The 23,580-nt window shown below is 36.4% G+C and overlaps 1 protein-coding gene across 7 annotated transcripts in view; it reads right to left on the reverse strand.

Moving 5' to 3' along the window:
* Positions 1 to 23,580, reverse strand: part of EXOC6B (exocyst complex component 6B) — a 616,021-nt gene that overhangs the window by 502,597 nt on the left and 89,844 nt on the right. For 6 of the 7 annotated variants that reach the window (XM_045446460.1, XM_045446458.1, XM_045446457.1 and 3 more), the window contains 4 exons: positions 20,959 to 21,124; positions 12,651 to 12,698; positions 10,900 to 10,990; positions 10,743 to 10,788 (listed from right to left, as the gene is read on the reverse strand). In XM_045446460.1, coding sequence (XP_045302416.1) covers positions 10,743 to 10,788; positions 10,900 to 10,990; positions 12,651 to 12,698; positions 20,959 to 21,090 — 317 coding nt within the window. In that variant the 5' untranslated portion in view covers positions 21,091 to 21,124. Of the gene's footprint in view, positions 1 to 10,742; positions 10,789 to 10,899; positions 10,991 to 12,650; positions 12,699 to 20,958; positions 21,125 to 23,580 lie in introns of those variants that run through there. The other variant, XM_045446464.1, reaches the window with a different exon arrangement.

Genomic DNA, 23,580 nt, shown 5'->3' on the forward strand with positions numbered 1-23,580 from the left:
GGCAGAGTGGAGCTTGCTTGGGATTCCCTCTCTCTCCCTCTCTCTCTCTGCCCCTTCCCAACTCATGCTATCTCTGTCTCTCTTAAGTAATAAATAAATAAACTTAAAAAAAAAAAAGGCAAATTGTCAGACAGGATTTAAAAAGAATGATCCAACTATATGTCCTCTACAAGAAACACAGTTTAGATTTAGAGATAAAAGTAGGTTATTAAAGTAAAAGATGGAATAAAATATACCATGGGAAAAGTAATCAGAAAAGTGCTGAAGTGGCTATATTTATATCAGATACAATAGATTTTAAGAAAAGAAATATTGCTGGTTAGGTAGAAGTAAATATTGCTGGTAATGCAATAGTAAAGAAAGTAATATTTATCTGATAGGTAGGAAAGCTTCCATAAGCATAAGAGAAAAAATAAAACTAAAATTAATAAGGTTGACAAAGTAAAATCAAAATAAGTCATACATTAAAAAAAATAAGAATAACGAAGAAACAAAAACTTGGTAAAGATTATTGACAACAGAAAAACTTAAGGTTTTTTTTAAAAGCAATGAACAAAAAGCAATGAGCAAAGAAAACTCACAAACATTGAAAAGGCCAATATGTTGGCGGGGGGTGTAGAATTGAACAGATACGTAAAAAAATACAAATCAAAAACAGTTTTGTCATTCAAACTCCCAAAGATTTCTCAAAAGATATGGGTATTATTATCAGAGGTTTCAATAAATGAGAATTTACTACCTGCTGGTAAACAAATTTGTATTAATGATACAAGTTTTCAGGGAAGAATTTTACCATGACAAGCATTCTAACCAGTTGTATTTCCAAAAAGAAATATTAGGTTTACAAAAATATATAAGCCTCTTGAATTGTAGCCATTTATATTAGCCAATAAAAAGCTAATCTAGGTGTCTAATAACAATGAGTTGGTTAAACACATCATGATATATCAATGTAGTCAAAGACTAAAAGCAAAATGTTTACAGTATTGTTGAGTAAAAGTTATGTCAAAAATAAAACTTACAGGTATAATCATAATGCTTACAAAATTATAAATATGTATACATGTATAATTATGAATATATGTGCATGTATGAGCTATGTATCACTAACTACATGCATACACACATACATAAGTACACAGAAAATGTCTATAAAGATATACACGAAAACGTTAAGCCGTGATTTTTTTTCCTTTGGATAGCAACATTATGGGTGACAATTTTCCTCATGTTTTTCATTTCTTAATTTCCATACTTCCCATGATATATTTAGTATAGGAAGAACTCAGTTCTGATCTTATAAATAAAAGAACTGATAGCTCTGTTTCAGATTTTAAGAATGAATTTCATGGTAGATACTTAAGTTCATCTCACTCCAATGTACTTAGTACCATAAACACTAAGGACTAGAGACTGGTTTTACTGATTTTTTTATTGTTTTTCCCTCATATGTTCCAAAAATCAAAATCTTAGTACAAATAAATAGAGGGTAGAAAGATTTATTTCCCCTACATTTAGAAATAAAAGTACAAATAGAGTTAATGTGAAATGGTTGCTTTTATTTATTACAATTTTACAGACTCAAAAACAGTAAAATTCACATGGTTTAGCGTAAACAGAATGGTGTTTATACTACAATTAGGTATGAAGAGCTATGTGCAATAAAATGCAATTCCTCTAGAGAGAAACCTTAGAAAGGATAGAAAGCCAGAAATTAAGCCAAAAAGATAAACACACTTTTGGGTTTAGTTATATTTTGGAACATTGTTTATAGAATGAGAAAAACCTAACAGTGTTGCCTGCGGACACAGGCACATTCACTGATGAGACACATGGCTGCGTGCTGAAAACATCTGGTCTGTCAAATAACTCCACGTTTTTCAAGGCTAATTAGTACAAAACCCAGTGATTCCTGGCAACAAAGAATGTCACCTTATTTCCCCATCGTCCTTTCCCTAGCATATTCATGCTCCAAATATAACAGTCCAATAAGATTATTCAAATTTCTAGTGCATTTCAATATCTGTGACAGGTTAAAGAATGATAGCCAATTAAACACCTGTATAGCAGACACCAAAAGAAAAAATTTCTATTTCCAGCTGCCATGGAAATCTAAAACCAGATTTTGACATTACTTCTGACAACCTCTAAACATTATTAAAAAGGAATCAAAAGTCAAATTCCTAAGTTTCACTTGCATGTGTGCTAGTTTTCCCTGTCTCCCCCTCATTAGGCTCCCTAATAGAAATGTGAGCAGAAAGAAAGTAAATGAAACAGAAGCAGGGAATATAAAAGAAGAAGGAAGGGAAAGACATTTAAATAATCCGGTAAATTGGATAACTAAGGTCAGAATAATTTAGACATAGTTGAATGCTATTGTGAGAAGAGGAATGTTAATTCTAGGCAAATTAAATTTTGGTCCTTTCTTGCCATGGTACAGAACTCTTTCACAATAATGATTTTTAAAATTCTAATAAGTGATCTTTTAAAGCAGATCACAACTATCCATGAGAAATTTTTATAAATTCAGAGTATGATAAGAATATGAAATGAAAGCTCTCACCACAGGAAATATTAGTGCCTTTCCTAATCAAAAAGCACCATTAACAAATATTTAATCCTTTCAACGTATTAACAAGTAGAAAGATGGTCAGATATCTTTCCTTAGGAAGCATAAAACCTAGAAGTATTATCAGTATTTACAGCTTAAAACAAAAACAAAAACAAAAACAAAAACAACAACTAGGCTTCCAGCCATGAAGGAGTAACAAGGAACGGTCACGAACTCCCAATCTTAAAAAGCAGAATACTGGCTAACATATAAAATCTGTTTTCAGATAGTGGACATTCAGTGGCATCTGATAAAAGAGAGACAAAAAAGGTACGTTTAATAATTATGCAGATTATCTACCTGAATGTGATTTCTACATCATGGACACAAAGAAAACCTAAACAGAGCCCAGCAGCTTAGCAGAGTTAGAGTCAGAGACAGAAGTTCAGAAAAGCTGACACAACTTGAGGTTGTACAGCAGAAATCCAAACAAAAAGAGGGAGAGGGAGCAATGCAGAAAAAAAGACTGCAGAATCTGCAGAATCAACACAGGGGTTCCCTTAAGTCTTTGCCGAGTACTAAGTCAGTCATAGAAAAAGTGGGATTCCACACAGACAGGCAAAAACAAGGGAAGGAAGGAAAGGTAGGCAGGGAAGGGAAAGAGAGGAGGGAGGGAGAGACAGAAAGACACCAGGAAGATGTATGATAAACACTTCAAGGAGCTCAGACAATGCAGAGGAACCTTGGTGTAGAATCCCTAGAAATTCCTGAGTTATTCAGAGTACATGAATACTACTCTGAACTACCCCTGAAACGAAGGCGCAGCTCCAAAGATTAAAAAGAGGGGGCAGAGGGGGCATGCCTGGGTGGCTCAGTGGCTTATGCATCAGACTCTTGGTCTCCTCTCAGGTCATGATCTCACAGTTCATGGGTTCAAGCCCCGCATCAGGTTCCACACTCCTGGCGCAGAGTCTGCTTGGGATTCTCTCCCTCCCTCTCTCCCTGCTCCTCTCCTGTCCATGTGCACGCTCACGCACTCTTTCTCTTTCTCTCTCAAAAATAAAAAAATAAACTTTAAAAATGGGTTTGAGGAGATCGAATAGATCTGCAAACAACTCAACTGTTTGCCAAAACAAAGAGCAACACTCTCTAAGGGAAAAAAAAGCTCTCAAAACTCCAGACACTCAGCAACATAATATAATGTTCGTCATCCAATCAAAAATTATTAGATATGGTAAGAACCAACAAATTGATCTACAACTAGGAAAAACAAAATCAGTCTGCAGAAAGAGATCCAAAATGCCAGAAGTGACAGAACTAGCAAAGAAGTACATGAAAAGAGATATCAGAGCCATATACATGTAATTAATGAAAGACACAAAAATGAGAAATTAAACATAAAAAAAAAAAAAAAACAATGGAACTCCTAAAGATGAAACACATATTATCTGAAATGAAAATATCACTGGATAGGATTAAAAGAAGATTAGACAATACAAAAGAGAGAGATCAGTGCACTTGAACACAGCGATAAAATCTGTTGCATATGAGGCAAAGAGAGAAAAAAGACTGGGGAAAAGATAGATCTTCAAGTCATCTACGGGATTATTCAAAGTTGTCTAACATAGATGTAACTGAAGTCCTAGAATGAGGATGGGAAAAGGACAGAAAAAAATGTTTGGAAAAACAGTATCTGAACATTTTCCAGATTTTAAGAAAATTATAAACCTACAATCCAAAAAGCTAGACAAACCACAAGGAGGATAAATTCACATAAATGCATGCATAGACACATATGGACACCAAAGTGAATCAAAATCAAATTGCTAAGAAAAAATGACACAGGTAAAAGTTTTAAAACAGCTTAAGGAAAGACACATTAAGTACAGAGTGACAAAGATAAGACTGCTCACATACCTTTCCTTCAGAAACCACATAAACAAGAAGACAAAGAAATGCCATCTTAACTAATGAGTCTTTACACCTAGAATTCTATGCCCTTCAAAAAAATTTTTCAAAAACAAAGGGTAACAATGAGATATTATGTCACTCACCAAGATGGCCATAATCAAAAAGACAGACAATAATAAATACCAACATACTAAATTTGCAGAAATTGAAATCTTCATATGCTGCTAGTGGAAGGCAAAATGGCATAACTGATTTGGAAAACAGTCTGACAGTTCCTCAAATGGTTAAACATAGAGTTACCACAGGATCCAGCAATGCCATTCCTAGGTATACAGCCAAGAGAAATGAAAACATATGCCCACACAAAAACTTGAAACAAAAATTCATAGCAGTATTATTCATAAAAGCCAAAAAGTAGAAACAATCCAAATGTTCATCAACTGATGAATGAATAAATAAAATGTGGTATGTCTAGGGGCGCCTGGGTGGCGCAGTCGGTTAAGCGTCCAACTTCAGCCAGGTCATGATCTTGTGGTCCGTGAGTTCGAGCCCCGCGTCGGGCTCTGGGCTGATGGCTCAGAGCCTGGAACCTGTTTCTGATTCTGTGTCTCCCTCTCTCTCTGTCCCTCCCCCATTCATGCTCTGTCTCTCTCTGTCCCAAAAATAAATAAACGTTGAAAAAAAAAAATTTTTTTTTAAAAATGTGGTATATCTATACAATGGAATATTATTCAGCAATAAGAAGAAACGAAATACTGAAATATGGCATAACATGGATAAGTTTTGACAATATTATGTTAAACAAAAGAAGCCAATCACAAAGAACCACATATTGTAGAATTCCATTTATAGTAAATGTCCAGAATAGGCAAATCTATAGAAACAGAAAGTAAATTAGTAGTTCCCAGTAGCTGGCAAGTTTTGTGTGTGTGTTCGGGGTTGGGGGGAGGGTAGTAACAACTAAGGGACTCAGAGTTTCTTTTGAAAAGAATAAAAGCATTCTAAAATTGATTGTAGTGATAGCTGCACAACTCTGTGAATACAATAAAAACCACTGAATTATACATTTTAAATGGATGAATTAATAATGTAGAAACTATATCTCAAAAAAAGCTGTTAAAATATTTTAAACAAAAAGGATATTTAAAAACAGACCATGTAAAGACTAAACAAAAAGCAGTAGTGGCTATGTTAACACGAAACAACATTTTTTCTTTTTTTTTTTTTCGTTTTATTTATTTGAGAGAAAGAGAGAGAGAGAGAGAGGGAGAGAGAGCGAGCATGAGTCGGAGAGAGAAAGAATCTCAAGCAGGCTCCACACTCAGCACGGGCCCTGCTGCACAGCTCAATCCCACAACTCTGCGATCATGACCTGAGCCAAAATCAAGAGTTGGCTGCTCACCTGACAGAGCCACCCAGGCACCCCAACATATATTTAAAAAAAAAAAAAAAAAAAGAATATTACCAGGGATAAAGAGGAACTTTCATAATAATAAACTGGTCATCTCATCAAGAAGATGTAACGAAGATATAACAATGCTAAATGTATATTCACCCAACAAGAAAGCTTCAAAATACAACAGCAATAACTGAAAGAACAGAAAAAAGAAATTTGCAAATCCACAATCATAACAGAAAATCTCAACATTACTGTCAGCAATTGACAAATACAAAATCACTAGGATGTAGAAAACCTGAACAACACTATTAATCAAGGGTATCTAAATAACAGTTAAAGAATGCCCTATTCAACAACAGAATATACATAATTTTGAGGTATACATGAAATTTTCACCAAAACGGACCATATGCTTGGCCATTAAAACAAGTTTCACGAAACATTTAAAAAGTTGAAATCATACATCTTACATTCATGAACACAGTGAACTAAAATTACAAATCAATTTTTTTAAACCTGAAAAATCTACTACTTGGAAATTAACCAATTCATTTCTAAATAATGAGATTAAATTTCTAAAATCACAAAGGAATTAAAACACTTGAGATAAAAGGGGGAAAAAACATATCATCATAAAACAGGTAAGAGCAGTTAATGCACTGCTAAGAGAAAAATGTACAGCTTTAAATGGCTACATTAGAAAATAAAGAACCAAAATCTACCTTATAAAGCTAGAAAAGAGGGAATTAAACCTCAAGTAAGTAGGAGAAAGAAAATACTAAAAATAATAGCAGAAATCAGTAAATAACAGTAAAACCTAAAGATGCTTTTCAGAAAAAAAATTAGTGCAACTGATAAATTTCTAGCTAGAAGAATCAAAGAGACCGAGAGAGAAAAGACACAAATTATCAACTAAGTAATGAAAGAGAAAGCATTACTACAGAGCCCACACATGTTAAAATTATAAGGGGATATCCTGAACAATTTTGAGATGGACCAGCATGGTGTGCAAGGGACCTAGTGGAGTGTGGAGGACGTCCATATACGAAGGCAGCCTGACATGGAGTGTCAGAGCCCAGGAGAGATGACAAGGGCATTCAGCCAGGACTTACAGTATTACAGCCCAAGTGGAGTAAGGAGGATACCATAGAGGAGGGCAACTCAGTGTGCAGTGTTGAGAAGGTAAAGAGTTGCAGTGACAGCGATGATACGTGATTAGTTTCATACAAGGAAATGATTCAGTAAGTAAATGTATTAAGAGCAATGAAAACCAGGTTACTCACTAATGAGTACACCAGGCACATATAGCCTGGCTTCTACATAACATTATCTACCAAAAGAACCATAGTTACTCAGAGAGTTGCCTGATTCCAGGGCTGCAACAGGTAGAGTATAAGATGAACCTGAAAAATACCTTCTTCGTAACAAAGTCCTCCAAAAATTAAGAGGACATATTAAAAGGACATAGAAGCCAGACATAGAAGCACCACTGGTGCCATTCAGGATAATTTGAACAAGATAAATCATACTAATAAATCATGACTCATCAAATAAAATAAGAAACTGTGAGTCCATACTGACATAAAAAAAATTAAAGTGAAAATCTGATGAAAAATGATTAACTTACATAACTATAAAATACCTCCCCACAAAATTTTTAATTGCAAATGTAAAAAAGAGCAACTTTACAATGCAAATGCCTGAAAGACACCATCTTAATCAAGTAATCAAAGTGGACAACATCATTGATAGGACAAATAAAATTTATGTGCCACCTGCAAGATGCAATGAGAACACAGCACCCCCTTTGTGATATTCCAGCCAAAGACATAAAACATGAATCTAACCATGAGAAAGTATCAGACAACTCCAAACTGAGGAGCATTCTACATAAAAATTGGCCTGTAATATTCAAAAGTGGCAAAGTCATGGAAGTTAAGGAAAGACTGAGGACAGTTCCAGGCTGAAGAATAAAGAGACATGACCATTAAATGCAACACACGTTTTAAACTGGATTCTTTTGCTGTAAAGAACATGATTGAGATAATTACCAAAATCTGAATTGGGTATGAGGATTAGATGCTACTAAAATATCAATGTTAATTTCTATTCTCTGTTGCATTGTGGCTGCACAGAAGAGTGTCTTTATTGCTCGGAAATCACACTAAAGTATTTGGGGAGGGTGTCACATTAGCAACTTAAAACTGATTCAAGAAAAAACACAGTTAATTTATACTGTACTTGAGAATGTTTAAAAATAAAATTTTTTAAAGACCACAAAATAAATGATAATAACAAAATTTACAACTACTATAACAACAAAAAGCACTAACTTTACTAAGTTATTAGATAAGCCATGCATTGAAAGAAAATATTTGCAGGATATTCCTAATAAGAGGAAAAGGTATCCAAAGCATATTAATGAATTCTAATAAATGAAAAAACAACAAGAACAAACCTGAGAGAAAAATGGGCAAAATAATGAAAGAAAATCCAAATGCCCAAAAACCAATCTCACTAGTAATCAAAAAAATGAAAATGCAGAATAATGATCTATCATTTCATAATCATCAGATTGGCAAAAACCACAAAGTCTCACAATACAGATGTTACTTAAAGGTGGAGTAACAGACCTCCCCCAAAAATGACAGTGGGAGTCTAAATTGATAAATCACTTTGAAGAATAATATCTAGTAAGAACAAATACATGAAAATCCTTTTTTTGATCCAGCTGATCTCTTTCTAGGTATAAACCATATACCAGCAGAACTGGTACTACCTGGGAGCTTGGTAGAAGATGCCTAATCTCCAGAATGGCCTCAGACCTACTGCATTAAGAATCTACATTTAACAAATCCCCATGTGATTTGTATATACAGCAACATTTGAAGAACATAGTTCTCAAGAAACCCTGAATGTGTGAACAAAGAGACACAAACAAGAATATTTACTGAACCACCGTCTGCATAGCAAACAACTGGAGACACATCAAATGTCCTTCACAGTATGTGAGGACAGCTATCTTGTAGCAACAACAATCCCAAAAATCTCAGTGTCTTAAAGCAAAGATTTATAACTTACTCATACTATACACCCATACCAGGTTGGCAGAGAAGTTCTGTTCATTGCAGTTACTAAGGGATTCAACCAACATCTTGAAAGTTACCATTGGTCACACCCAAAGGAAAACAGACCTCTGGAAGGACCTTGTCCTAGAAAGTAACTGCTAAGCCCAAAAGTAACATTCACCACTTCTGCTCACATCTTATCAGTCACACAGCCCAATGGAGCCCAGGAAACATAATCCCACTATGGCGCCAGAAGAAGACTGAGCTGGAAGTATTGGTGCACAGCACTTATAACAACTACTGGAAATGAGAGGGGAAATGTGAATTATTTACATAATGGACTATTATGAAGGATTAAAGTAAGTGAACTAGATCTATATACATAAATAAATTCTCCATTAGTGTGGAAGCCCCATAACAGCAGATATTTTTGTGTTTTCTTCAGAGCTGTATCCCCAAGAACAATGCCTAGCATATAGTAAGTACTCCATTCATTTTTGTGGAATGAATGAATGAATGAATGAATGAATGAATCTCAAAAAAACCCGACTGAGAACCATTCATGTACATGTTTTTAAAAACACAAAATAATACAATATATGATTTGCAGACGTTAAAAACATGGACTAGAAAAGACACCAAATTTATGATACTGGTTTCCTCAGGGGAGTAGTGAAAGGAATAGGGTTGAGGAGAGGGACATAAATCTTATCTGTAATTGTAAAAAATGTCTATCTTTACCTCTCTCTGTCCAGATATGTCTATATACGTCTATGTGTATTTATATATATATAAATCAAAACTGGAAAATTATTAATATCTGTTAATTCAGAGAAGCTGGTACGCAGTGTTTTTTTAATTCTCTGTAATCTTCTGTAATTTTAGAACGTTACTAAGAGGTTATCAGAAAAATAACACTACTTTCATATCTCACTGAACAGAACTTCTCCTATTATCTTACCTACATTCTCATATGTGAACACATCCTCCTGGGAAAAGGATGGGTGTCTAAGAAATTCAAAAAACTTTGATGCTTAATGCTTTTTAGGCTTTAAAATTCTTGAGGATTTAATGGTTTTATTAATAATATTTCTATTGTTATTTCAATATCACATTTTAATTCTATACTTTTTCCCTTGAAACCTAGGTAAAAATCAACATTCCAGAAAGATGTGTCCTGTTTATCAGACAGCCTCACATACCCCCTCATACTGCAGCACACTCCAGGGTAGGGAGGGTGGGGATGCTTACTCTAGCTTGGGAAGAAGAGCGGAAGAGTCACTATAGACATTCCTTTGGAATAAAACCAGAAAACAGCCTCCATAATCATGTGAACCAGCTCCGTAAAATCAATCAGTCAATACCTCCTTCCCTCCCTCACTGTACACATAGACTTCCTCCCTCTCTCTCTCTCTCCCTCTCTCTACTGATTCTGTTTCAGGGAAGAACCCTAAGTCACCCCTGCACCAGAACCAGTAATCATTTTTCTACTACAATACTAAACCAAAGCATGTTTCTCCAATAAACTACCACTAAAAGTTACGTGTTTTATCCCTGAAAGACCAGGTCCTCTAAAAACCAAACTATGAGTAGTGTTTTTCTTATTAAACATGATATATGGCAAAATACATCAGCATACCAGCAGTGTATATATAAGTAAGTCTCAGGATGAATCAACAGATAAACAAAAGGCTAGAGAGGATGTTATACGGACTTAATTATTTCTTGAAAGGTTAGGCTAAATATGGACCTTAAAACTATCCTAATTAACAGAAATTTTAGATAATAAAAATATTCAATAAAACAATCTTACCTTTTAGTTTTCATCTGGTCCCTCAGTTTGCTATACATCTCTAGGACTTGAAAGAAAAGAGGGAAAAGAGCATATAAGTATTATTCCGAGCAAGTGAAAAACTTATTAAAGCTAAAGGAATTACATCAAGAATCCTAGTCCATTTCCAGCTCCTCACCTGGAAGACACAGCATTAATTTATCAACAGTGGCTGAAATATTTCTCTGTTGTAGTCGACACTGCTTCAGCTCTTCCATTGCTATTACCAGCTTGGCAAGAGGAAAAAAAACTGAATTATGCCAGTAGCTGTAAATAAAAAGCTTTCAGTCCCATTTTTCCACCCTGTGTTCAATTCATCAGAAAATCCCAGACAGTTTCATAGAAAGACCTGCCAAGTGAACTAAGAAACTGCCTTTCTCAACTAGTAAAACATTCCTGCGTGGTTTCCCATTTTCTCCCCAAGATACATACTATACTGGAAAAGGCCAGCTAAAGTGGAATCCTAAAATCCAGGGGCTATCCAGAAGAAAAGAAAAAACTTGCAGATTTTCTCCAAGCCTTACTCAGACCCTTCATTATGCTTGGTTTCATCAAATCTTCTGAGAAGATCCTATGTTTCTCTCATCAGTGCGAGGCTCCTTGAGGGAAACAGTGCTCCCTATATTGCTTCAGTTGGGTTTTAAACATAATCTTCAACTAAATCTCTATTTTAACAAATAAACCACATGCTTAGAAGTTATGGCTTTTCCAAGAGTTCCAGTTTAGGGAAGAGTAACTCACTTTTCCTTCCCATTTGAAGTCATACCACACTACAACTAGAAGAAACTGCATTCTCTGTGTAATTTTAAATATGTGAGACAAACTTTCAAAAAATAGTAATCTACATAGCTTTTTGTGGTACTCATCCCGAACCTATACCTAAAAAACGTTATCTGCTTAGGTAATACCATACAAAAGAGAGAGAGAGAGAGAGAGAGAGAGAGAGAGAGAGAGAGAATAGCCCTGATTAAGTCATTGATAAAACAATCAAAAGCTAGTCTTAAATATTATTAAAACTAAGTAAGTACTAGTCGGTAATAAAAGTACATGACACAAAGAACAGTGATGGTCTGCAAGTCAGAAAATAATTGCTATGTAAATTTTAGCAAATCATCTGTTTTAGTTTCCTCACCAATAAAATGGTGATAATACCTGTCCTGATTTATCATAGGCCTGTCATGGGAATCAAGTGAGAAAAAGGATGTAAAATAATCTTGTAAACTCTGATGGCTTAAATGGCAATTGTATCAATTAACAGAATCACTGATTCACTTTTTAACAAATATTTATGGAGCACCCACCTTGTGCCAGTCACTGTTTAGGCAGGCAGAGGGAATATGGCAATGAATAAAACAAACAAAAATTCCCGACTTCACGGAGCTTAATTTCTAATGGAAGGAGACAGACAGAAAACAAACATACCGCTAAAAATATGTAATAGTAGAGCACGATAGGTGCAGTGGAGAAAAATAAAGCACAAAAAGTAAAACTAAAAAGAATGCAGGACTGAGAGCGAGTCTGCAATTTCAAATAAAAGGCATCATTAAGAAGGGAACATCTGAGCAAAGTCTGAAGTAGAATATTGGGGAAAAAGCATTCCAGACAGAGAGAACAGCAGTGGCCACTCAAGTGATTTAAAACCACAGCTACGAAAAGCTACATCCTTGTGCTCACTTTGGCAGCGCATACACTAGAAAAGCTACCTCCTTTCTCATTACACTTTCTAGCGGTTATATTCATTGAATTCAGAAAAACATTAGGAGAAGCAATGATAATGTCCAAGTTCCTCCAACACACTGCTCTTGGTCTTCTAAGCCATCAAGAATGCAGTCATCACAAGAGAATGACAGGAAACAGAGAAGATTTGTTCAAAAGGTAAACCGGCCTTACTTCCTTTCCCTCATGTTGCAGTTTTCTATTAGTATCCGTCACTTGATTCTGTGGAGAGAAGACAATTTAAACTCATAAAAAAACAAACATTTAGACAATTGTTGGGTAAGATCAACATTTTATTTTTTTTTAATTTTTTAACGTTTATTCATTTTTTGATAGACAGAGTGTGAGTGGGGGAGAGGCAGAGAGAGAGGGAGACACAGAATCCGGAACAGGCTCCAGGCTCTGAGCTGACAGCACAGAGCCCGACATGGGGCTCGAACTCACGGACCGTGAGGTCATGACTTGAGCCGAAGTCGGACGCTCAACTGACTGAGCCACCCAAGCACCCCAAGATCAACATTTTAAATGAAAAGACTAAAAACACTTATTCAGATACTTTCAGGATCCCAACACGTTTTGGTTTAATGGCATTCTCTTGGGTCTAAATTCTATCAACTTTTCTACTCAATGTTTTCTACTGCATGGTATTTTTAAAAATCAAAGAAAACAAATTTACTGACATGTTCAGCTTAGAATATTCCAAACTAAGACACTATAACAACTAAAGATCACACCTGAGTTTTGGAAAGAAAAGAGAGAAAACAGAAAATAGAAAAAATTACCCAGAGAACCTTCGCATCTCTACTATATGTACAAAGAACAAATTTTACCATAGATATTCCTCACTTCACCAATGTATTCCTGGAAAACTTGGATGTAAACTGAACTTTTAACTCAGGTCAAATTTTCCGTTTATTATCCTAATTTTATTTTTTTTATTCTTTTTTTCTTTTAAGTTCATTTATTTTGAGAAAGAGAGAGAGCACAAGCAAGGGAGGGGCAGAGAGAGAGAGAGGGAGAGAGAAAATCTCAAGCAGGCTCTGTGCTGTCAGTGCAGAGCCCAACACGGGGCTCAGTCTCACAAACCATAAGCTCATGACCTGAGCCGAAATCACGAATTGAACGCTTAACCAACTGAGCCACCCAGATGCCCCTATTATCCTAATTTTAGAAAACATTTTATCTTAATTCTTTTTGAAAATTTTTTAACTGTGTTGTTATTTTTGACAGAGAGAGAGAGAGACAGAACACGACTGGGGGAGAGGCAGAGAGAGAGGGAGACACAGAATCTGAAGCAGGCTCCAGGCTCTGTGCTGTCAGCACAAAGCCTGACGTGGGGCTTGAACTCGTGAACTGCAAGACCATGGGCAGATCTGAAGTTGAACACTTAACCGACTGAGCCACCCAGAGGCCTCTTTTGGATCATTAATTCAAAATAGTTCCTAACACTTCCGTATTCCCATTTTTTTTTTCGAAATTAATCAATCTCTCCATCAGATAGTCAAAACTATGTAAACAGGCCTTAAAATTTATCTAGAGTTCATAATTTAAAGGCACCGGCACCAAGTTTTTTGACATCCATTTTCGGAGATTCGACTGATATCAAAAAAATTAAGTATACAGAATAGTAATTTCCTCACCATGTCGATATTATCAAAACATGAGCAGGGGCACCTGGGTGGCTCAGTCAGTTGAGCATCCAATTCTTGATTTTGGCTCAGGTCATGATCTCGTGCTCATGAGATCAAGCTCCATGCCCAGCATGGAGCCTGCTTGAGATTCTCTCTCCCTCTCCCTCTGCCCTTCTCTCTCTCTCTCTCTCTCTCTAAGCAACAACAACAAACATGAGCAATATTAACTTCTAAAGCTTTCTTTAATGGAGGCTTTCTACTCCCCTTCCACCAATAACTGTCACTCCTTACACTTTTAAGACATTCCCTTAGCTGAGTGTTTCCTATTATGTCCCTTAGAACACCAAGAAATGTTAATAGGCACTCTTCACATGCACCCAGAGGTGCACACAGTGCACAGATAGATACACACACACATATACATACACACACACCAACTATCCCACTACAATTCAGTGGGAAATTCCACTAAACAGGTTACTTTATTCAGGACTTCTTGAAGCCTTTAATATTCTGCATGCACCATGAACGCCCAATAAGGGGGATATCATATAGAATGTTTTCCACATTTATTTAACATAACACCCTTTTACTGAGGATCATCTTAAGAAACTAGTTTTTCAGGAACACACATCTGAAAACTTTTCCCTACACTATATACTACACCTGGAGTATCATTTTCAGAGCAGATTACCACAAGCACCTCCTTTTTTCACAGACAAAATAAAACCCAACCTTCTCCAGAAAGTCTTTATGAAGTAACAGAAAAAGAAGAAACCCTCAAACTCCCTCTTTACTATTTAATAGTACCACATGTGAAACACTTGGTTTTACTGGACTATTAGCTCAACATGAATTAAGAATGTGATGTAGCTGTCCCAAATGCAGAGCTAAGACAACACTAATAGAAGCATTGTCTAAATGCTTCTAAAATGCTTCTAAATGCTTCTAAATTGTCTAAATTACGGGGGTCAAGAAACTATTTTTGCAAAGGGCTAGGTAGATAATCTCTGTTGTAACTATTCCTCTCAGCCACTATAGCAAGAATGCAGCCATAAACAAAATGTAGATGAATGGGCATTGCTACATTCCAATAAAACTTTATTTACAAAAATAGGAGACAAGCTGGATTTGGCCTGCAAGACACAGTTTGCTGATCCTTCGTCTGGAATCAGTAAGATGGTAAGACTCTAAGACCACATGATAAGAATTACATTAAGATGCCATGTTTTAGCAAGGCCACTGACAACTGAAACACGGTTAGATGGGAGTATGTTTGGAAAAGAACTCAAAGCTACACACATGAAAAATAAAGGGTATTTTAGCCCAAAGATGGGTAAAATATTCATTTAGAGATACTATATACTATACCTGGACACTATACACTATACCTAAATAACAGCTATCCATCAAATATCTGAAAAGCTATCACAATAAAGGTGCTAAAGTATCTGAAGGGCGATCAGAAGAAAGATGCTGCCCTAAAAATAGTGCTTTTTACTCAAACTAATAAATGGATATTACTAGAACATAGGAAAAATATCAGCTTAATATAAGAAAAAGCTTTCAAGCTATGTGAATAAAAATGGGGTGGGATGCCTTGAATTGTACTGCTATCCCCCCCCCCTTCACAGTAGTTATTCAAGAGTAATTTGTTTTTTAATCCTAGATATCTCATGAAATTCCACCTTCCATGAATCTCCTAAATTCAAAATCATGGTCTCTATTTACCTTATAAAGACACCATTTCTAAAACTTTTTTTAACCTCAAAGTCTTTGCAAGAACATTTTACATTGCAACCCATACACAAGTTTAAGGAATACACGCAAACACGCAAACACACACACACACACACACACACACACACACGCACACACGCACACATGCACGACTGAAGCAAAATTCCATGTAATACATGCTATTATTTTCTATTCTGTTCTGTTCTATTTCATTTCAATTTTTATTAACAATACTGATTATGGCCCCCTAAACTGATCTCATGCAAATGATAGTTCTAAAACACATTCAGAGGTGGGGTGCCTGGGTGGCTCAGTCAGTTGGGTGTCCAACTTCAGCTCAGGGCATGATCTCATACTCCATGAGTTTGAGCCCCCACATCAGGCTCTCTGCTGACAGCTCAGAGCCTGGAGCCTGCTTCAGATTCTGCATCTCCTTCTCTCTCTGCCTCTCCCCCAACTCGCACTCTGTCTCTCTCTCAAAAATAAAATCATTAAAAAAAAAATTTTAAACACATTCAGAGGAGCCTAACCAATGCTTCTAATAAAGATAATTACTATTTCAATACTACTATAACATAAAAATGAAAGGAAACGGGGTGCCTGGGTGGCTCAGTCAGTTAGGCGTCCAACTCTTGATCTCAGGGTCTTGAGTTTGAGCCCTGCATTGGGCTCCATGCTGGGCATGGAGTCTATTTAAAAAAAAGAGAGAGAGAGAGAAGAAAGTATCCTGCTGATCCAGGATGCTACTCCATGTAGAAAACATAAACATAGACAGAGATAATATATATACTATGAATCAAAAGAAATAGTGGGTATTCTAGAAAGTGTAGTTTCTCTTCATTGTTATGTTAAAATAATACTGACAATAGTTAACATTTAACCTTGTCCATTTTCTAAACATTTTTTCTAGAGTTCAAGAATCTCAAATTTTCATAGGTTCTTAAGCCAGGTTGAATGGATCCCTCTGAGAGCAAAACCTCCCCGGTGTGCCGCTAGACTTTAATAGCCTCAGGTTTCAGAGGAAATGAGTGGAGCCTGAAGCAGTCAAACACCCTGAACTGGCACTCATGCTTTCTCTCAGGGGCATCTTGAGTAATCTGAAGGAATTTGCAACCTGGAACAATTTGGAGGAAGAAAGAGGAAGGGAAGATGAGTACCAAGCGGCCAGTGATACCAGCAACTGGTGAACATTATGGGCAATATTCAGTGGTCCTGCCAAGGAAAGTATTCTGCCCCATAGCTACTTCAGTGACCAGAGGCAGAGCTTTATGCTGTCCCTCACAGACAAGGGGCCCGGAGAGCAGAGGGAGAAGTTTGGAATATACACATACAAGAAACACAGAAAAGAACAGCCTGAGGTGAGAATGGAAAGTTGGGATGGCTGAGTGAGGACAAACAGCACACACGCTCCTGGCAAGAGCCCCTATCTTTGTTTTTAGACATTGCAGATACTTCTGTTCATCTGAAGCCTCAATTGTCCATTTCAGGGGCGCCTGGGTGGCGCAGTCGGTTAAGCGTCCGACTTCAGCCAGGTCACCATCTCGCGGTCCTTGAGTTCGAGCCCCGCGTCGGGCTCTGGGCTGATGGCTCAGAGCCTGGAGCCTGTTTCCGATTCTGTGTCTCCCTCTCTCTCTGCCCCTCCCCCGTTCATGCTCTGTCTCTCTCTGTCCCAAAAATAAATAAACGTTGAAAAAAAAAAAAAATTTGTCCATTTCAGCCTTCAAAACTTCATTGTAACTTTTTATTTTAAATGTAATCAAATTGGGGCGCCAAGGTGGCTCAGTTGGTTAAATGTCCAACTTCCTAAGGTCATGATCTCGTGGTTTGTGAGTTTGAGTCCCACATCAGGCTCTGAGCTGACAGCATGGGGCCTACTTTGGAATTCTCTGTCTCCCTTTGTCTCTGCCCCTCCCCAGTGCATTTTCGTTCTCTTTCTCTCAAAATAAATAAATAAACTTAAAAAAATTCTTTAAAAAAGACAAATATAGTCAAATTGTTCATACTTTTTAATTGCTTACTACATTAAGTAAACATTTGTAATACCTTCTCATGTAAGATATTTTTCTAAAATACACTGTAGTTTATTATTCTTTTAAATGAATGTACCAAGATTTATTTTACTAATCTTCTACTAAATGACTTTAAGGACATTTAATGACTTTAAGTTTTACACATTAGAGGGCAGGGCAGGGGAAAAATAATTAAGTTAAATTAAATTTAGGGGGTGTAGGTGGCTCAGTCAGTTAAGAGTCCAACTCCAGCTCAGGTCATGATCTTGTGATTCATGGATTCAAACACCGCGACAGGCTCTGTGCTGACAGCTCAGAGCCTGGAGCCTCCTTTGGATGCTCTGTCTCCCTCTTTCTCTGCTCCCCAGCCCTCCCCTTTCACACTCTGTCTCCCTCTCTCAAAAATAAACATTAAAAACATTAAATTAAATTAAGTTTTACACATGAAAAAGAAATCATATGAACATCCTTATACATACACCTATAGCCTTAGAATAAGTCTTTAAAACTATGTGGAGTCTGGGGTTCCTGGGTAGCTCAGTCAGTTAAATGTCTGACTCTTGATTTCAGCTCAGGTCATGATCTCACAGTTACTGAGTTCGAGCCCTGCATCAGGCTCTGTGCTGATGGTACAAGCCTGCTTGGGATATTCTCTCTCTCTCTCTCTCTCTCTCTCTCTCTCTTTCTCTCTCCCTCTCTGCCCCTCTCCCACTCACACTCTCTATCTTAAAAACAAAAACAAAAACAAAAACAAAAAAAAAAACTATGTGGAGTTTTAAGTATTCATAAATAAAATTGCTCTCCTTGAAGAGCATAACAATCTATACTCCAACCAGGCATTCCCTGTTTGGTATCATATCTCTACTCTTAAATAGCATTTTTTTTCATCTTTTCATTTAATTAGGTGACATTTTATTGTTTAAGTCAGCATTCCTTTAATTTTCTAAATTGTAGAGTTCCTTTATATTTCTTCTTATATGAACCATATATTAATGTCTATTTCTCAGTTTATTAGACTGTTCATATTTTTCCTTTTAACTTATAAAGACTTTTTCTATGTTAAGGATATTAATCACTTAGCAAATGTATTTTTTTCTTTTTTTGGCAAATGTATTTTTAAATAGCTTTTATTTATTATTTATATTTTTAACTTATATGTAGAAAAGATTCTTTCACTTTAATGTTGTCATTTCTATCAAATATTTTCTTTCTGGCTCTACGAATTTTGTTTAGAAATGTACTCCTCAGTCCCCAAATCACATAAATATTCATCTGTACTTTCTACTAGTTTCTTTATGGTTTTGTCTTTTCTATTTAACTGTTTTGTTCATCTGAAATTAATGTTGATATATTGAATGAAAACCAGATCAAACTTAATTTGAACTAAAATAGTTACGCATTAAGCACAGTAACAACAACAACAAAAAACAAAACAGAAGAGCTGTTACTTTTGGAGGGGAGAGTAAAGAGAGCAACTGAGAAGGATACAAAAGAGATTTAATTGTGTTGGAAATAATACACTTCTTAAGAAGGTTGGATAGCTGTTGTACAGCTCCATAAGCTCTTACTTGAAACCCTGGGACCCACTGTGCTTTGGACTCCAGAAATTTGGAGATTTTATAAAGATAATATGGCACATATTGTACATTACATAAAACCTCTACCCAATGGGTAGTAGGACAAGATCCCACCATCAAATGCATTAATAATTCTGCAGCAAAATACAAAATTTTACATTAAATGAAACATTTAAAAGTTTGACAGCTTCTTGCAGGTTAGGTTTTACAGTCAAATTAGCTGATAAATCACTGTAGCTTTAAATAGCCCACTTTTCCCCTCAATAAAGTTGCTTCTTTGCTTTTCTTACCAATGTATTGTTTTATAGGAATTTCACACTCACTATCAAGTTCATCTTTTTGGGATCTTAATCCAAATTCCAATAAGAGAAAGAGGAGGAGGAAGAGGAGAAGAAGAAGAAGAAAAAGAAGAAGGGAATGAGGGAAGGAAGGGGAGGGGAGAGGAAGAACAGGGGAGAAGAGAAAAAGGAGAGGGGAGGGGAAGAAAAGGAGAGGGAAAGGGAAGGGGAAGGGAAGGAAGGAAAGGAAGAAGGCAAGAGGAAAGAAGGAAGGAAAGAGAAGGGAGGAGTTGAGAGGGGAGGGGAGGGGAGGAAAGAAAGAAAGAAAGAAAGAAAGAAAGAAAGAAAGAAAGAAAGAAAGAAAGAAAAGGAGGAAGGAAAAGAAAAGAAAAGAAAAGAAAAGAAAAGAAAAGAAAAGAAGAGAAGAGAAAAAAGAAAAGAAAAGAAAGGAGAAAAGAAAAGAAAAGAAAAGAAAAGAAGAGAAAAGAAAAGAAAAAGAGAAAGAAAAGAGAGGAAGGAAGGAAGGAAGGAAGGAAGGAAGGAAGGAAGGAAGGAGGAAGGGAAATTAGAAACATAAGGACTGGAAAGAATGAAATAAAGCTGTTATTACTTACAGAGCATATGAGTGTTACACAGAAAATTCAAAAGAAATCCACACACAGATTATTAGAAATAATGGAAGAGTTTAGTGAAGTGGTTAGATTTAAGATCAATAAGCAAAATCAGTTACCCAAGATAAGGGACCTGACCAATATGGCTGATCTCCTTCCTATATTTGAATCTGTCATATCAAGAATGAACTCCCACACTTTGGTAAAAGATACACCACAGCTACCACTGACTTTTTTTTCCCTGTGACCTTGGTTGCCATGCTGCAGAGACTTCTGCAGCCACGCTCTACAAGCCTCTCATCCTACAGTGATGCTTTTACCTAGCAAGGAAGTAGATGGATGACACGAAGAGTCAACTGGGTTTCTATTTGAAAGAAACAGTTACTGATTCTGTTGCTGGTTCTCACCCACATATAGTTATCCAAAATAAAGTTTAACTTTATTCTGTATTATTATTCTGTATTAACTGTATTCTTATTAGCTAAAATAGTCCCAATTATCTACATTTCAGTACAAATTCCTTTTCTTGGTATCTTGACTACAAACATGGACCCTGTAATGTACTCCCTACTCCTTTAGCGCTAATCAAAACCCCAGCACAGGACAGAAAATTAGTCTCTCTTAGAGTCTCCTTACTTTGAGTTTCTGGGCTTCTCCTCTCACTTTCAACAGTTCAGTTATAGAGTCCACAAAGCCCTGGTAATGAAAGTTGCACATTTTCTCAATTTCTCGGTCATGATTACGGATGCGAGTTTCAAGCTTCTCCATGAATCGTCCATGTTCTTCACCATCATAGACAGACCTTTAAAAAAAAAATTGTATGAAGATTACACCAGATTTACTTCTAAGAAACAGAAACAGAATTATAAACCCAGAAGCAAATTTATGTGGAAATTTCATACTGAAGGTACATTAACCACAGAGTAATCCAATTATATTAATATTGACCCAATTCTAGATGAGCGGTTTTTTAAGGAAAATAGAAATTCTTCTTCCTATTCATTGAAAAATATGTAAATGTGACAGTATTCATCACAGAATTATCGTCATAAAGTGAAAGAACTGAATTGCAATTCCTTTGCACCTTTCTTTCTGAAACTTACCTAGAAAAACTCAATTTTGAGTAAAGCCAAATATTCAATTACTCCACGACTATACCCAAGAAGCTGATGCCGCCGGAGAAAAACACAGCTGAGCTGGGTACTCAGGTTAACAATATAATCCCAAATCTAAACTGGGCACTCAATACATGCTGCTAGATAATACTCCTAAAACTATTCCCCCCTACCACCATCACCACCACAACATCACTTTGTATTCTCCAAAATAACTATGTGTAAGAAACTTACTTTCCCCTCTCTTCAAATGTCCACCCCCTCACTCTCAGCTGCTGACTTGACCACACACTTCACAGGAAAAAGAGAGAAATATTTCTCTTTTTCCCACTAAAATGAACGAACCTTCTTACCTCTTATTCTGTCCACTTTCCCGTAACAAAGGAAAAACTGTTTCCCGCTCTTATCTGTCAATCTTTGTTGATCAAGAACTTTATACCTTTAATTATTTCCTTTTATCCATCCCTTACACCATACATTTCCCCACTCTACTAAACCATTCTCATGGGTATATAAACAGGACCTTAAGAAACTGTCCTTACCTATACCCTTCTCTCCATCTTATTTCTCTGCTCCCCTTCCAGTAAAACTCCTTTCCCCTTCCTCACCTCCCAATAGTCAGCATTCATCATGCTCCACTTAATAGCAGCATTTGCTGTAACGTGATACACTCACCCTTCTTGAAACAATCTTTTCTCTAGAATTCCGTGATACCACAATAGTGTGGTTTTTTTATCCTTTCACTAACATGCCTTCTCAATCTCCTTTCTGGACTCCTCCTCTCTATTCTTTTTCTAAATATTCTAAAACAACTTATCTTTTCTACCTACGCTCTTTTACCAAGCAATGTCATCCCATGCCATGGCTTTAAAATACCCTGTACATAATAACGACTTCCTAATCCACACCTGTAATTCAGACCACTGCACTGAGCACTAGACTCAAATACCCGGCTACCATTTAACAATCACAACTGGACTTTTAAAAACCATCTCAAATTTAAAAATCATCTATCACCAAACTATCTCCACTCTCCAACCTGTTCCTCCCCCAAATCTTCCCACCATTCAACCACCTCACCACAACTAATAGCACTCTCCAGTTACCCAAGTCCAAAATCCAAACGCAGGAATTACTCCCAATCCACCTCTTTCTATCACGCACCCTATCCAATTGATCAAGAAGTCCTAACAATCCAACCTCCAAAACATATCTTAATAGTGGACTGCATCCCATTATTTCCACTAAAACTCTAGTCCAAATCTATATCATTGGCACACTACTAATAGCCTTCCAAAAGTCTCCATCTCCCCTTCTCCCCATCTGCCTGCCTGTATTCAGACACCCTCCACACAGCAGTTAAAATGATCTTTACAAAGCAGTAATTTATATGTTATCCTTCTGCTTTACCAAAGAAATAAAAATTTGGAAAATTCATTAAATTGTTTTGAACCTGTTAACACTAGTCTGGAAAATGTATGATCTGTACATTTTATTGATTTAACTTGAAAGTGGAAGTTAATTGTAGAAAGAAAAAGAAAATGGCTTCTCTTTACCAAAGGAATAAAAATCTTAAATCCTTACCACAACCTATAAGATCCTACACAATCTAGACTCTGATTATCTCTCCAACCTCATTCCTCTCTAGTTCCCACCCCTAGCTTCCCTCCATCCCCTATGTTCTAGCTACAATGGCCTTTTTTGTTGGTTTTAAGGCTTTTCTTCCCTGAAGAATTCTGTTTTTGCTGTTCTCATGTTAGTAATGCTCATTCTCTGAATCTTCAAACAACTCTCTCATTCTCATCATCCATGGTTTGTTGTCTATCTCTCCCCCCAAACCCATCCCAATTAGATTATAAGCTCCAGGGCAAGAACTTTGTCTGCCACATTCACCACTGTACCTCTACAAACAGTGCCAAATAGGTGGTAGGCAATGAGTAAACATTCATTCATTGTTGACTAAATGAATGAGTAATACTATCTCTAAAACCTCTTCGACATCTGACATTTGTTTAACAAATACACATGTGTTCATTACCAACATTTTCACATTCTAGAATCATTTGTGGGTGCCAGATCATGACCCTCATCTTGCATACTCTCCTCAGCAGATCAGTTCCATTGCCCAAAACTCAGCAGTAAC

The sequence above is a fragment of the Leopardus geoffroyi genome, chromosome A3, assembly GCF_018350155.1.
Source record: "Leopardus geoffroyi isolate Oge1 chromosome A3, O.geoffroyi_Oge1_pat1.0, whole genome shotgun sequence".
NCBI classification, from domain to species: domain Eukaryota; kingdom Metazoa; phylum Chordata; class Mammalia; order Carnivora; family Felidae; genus Leopardus; species Leopardus geoffroyi.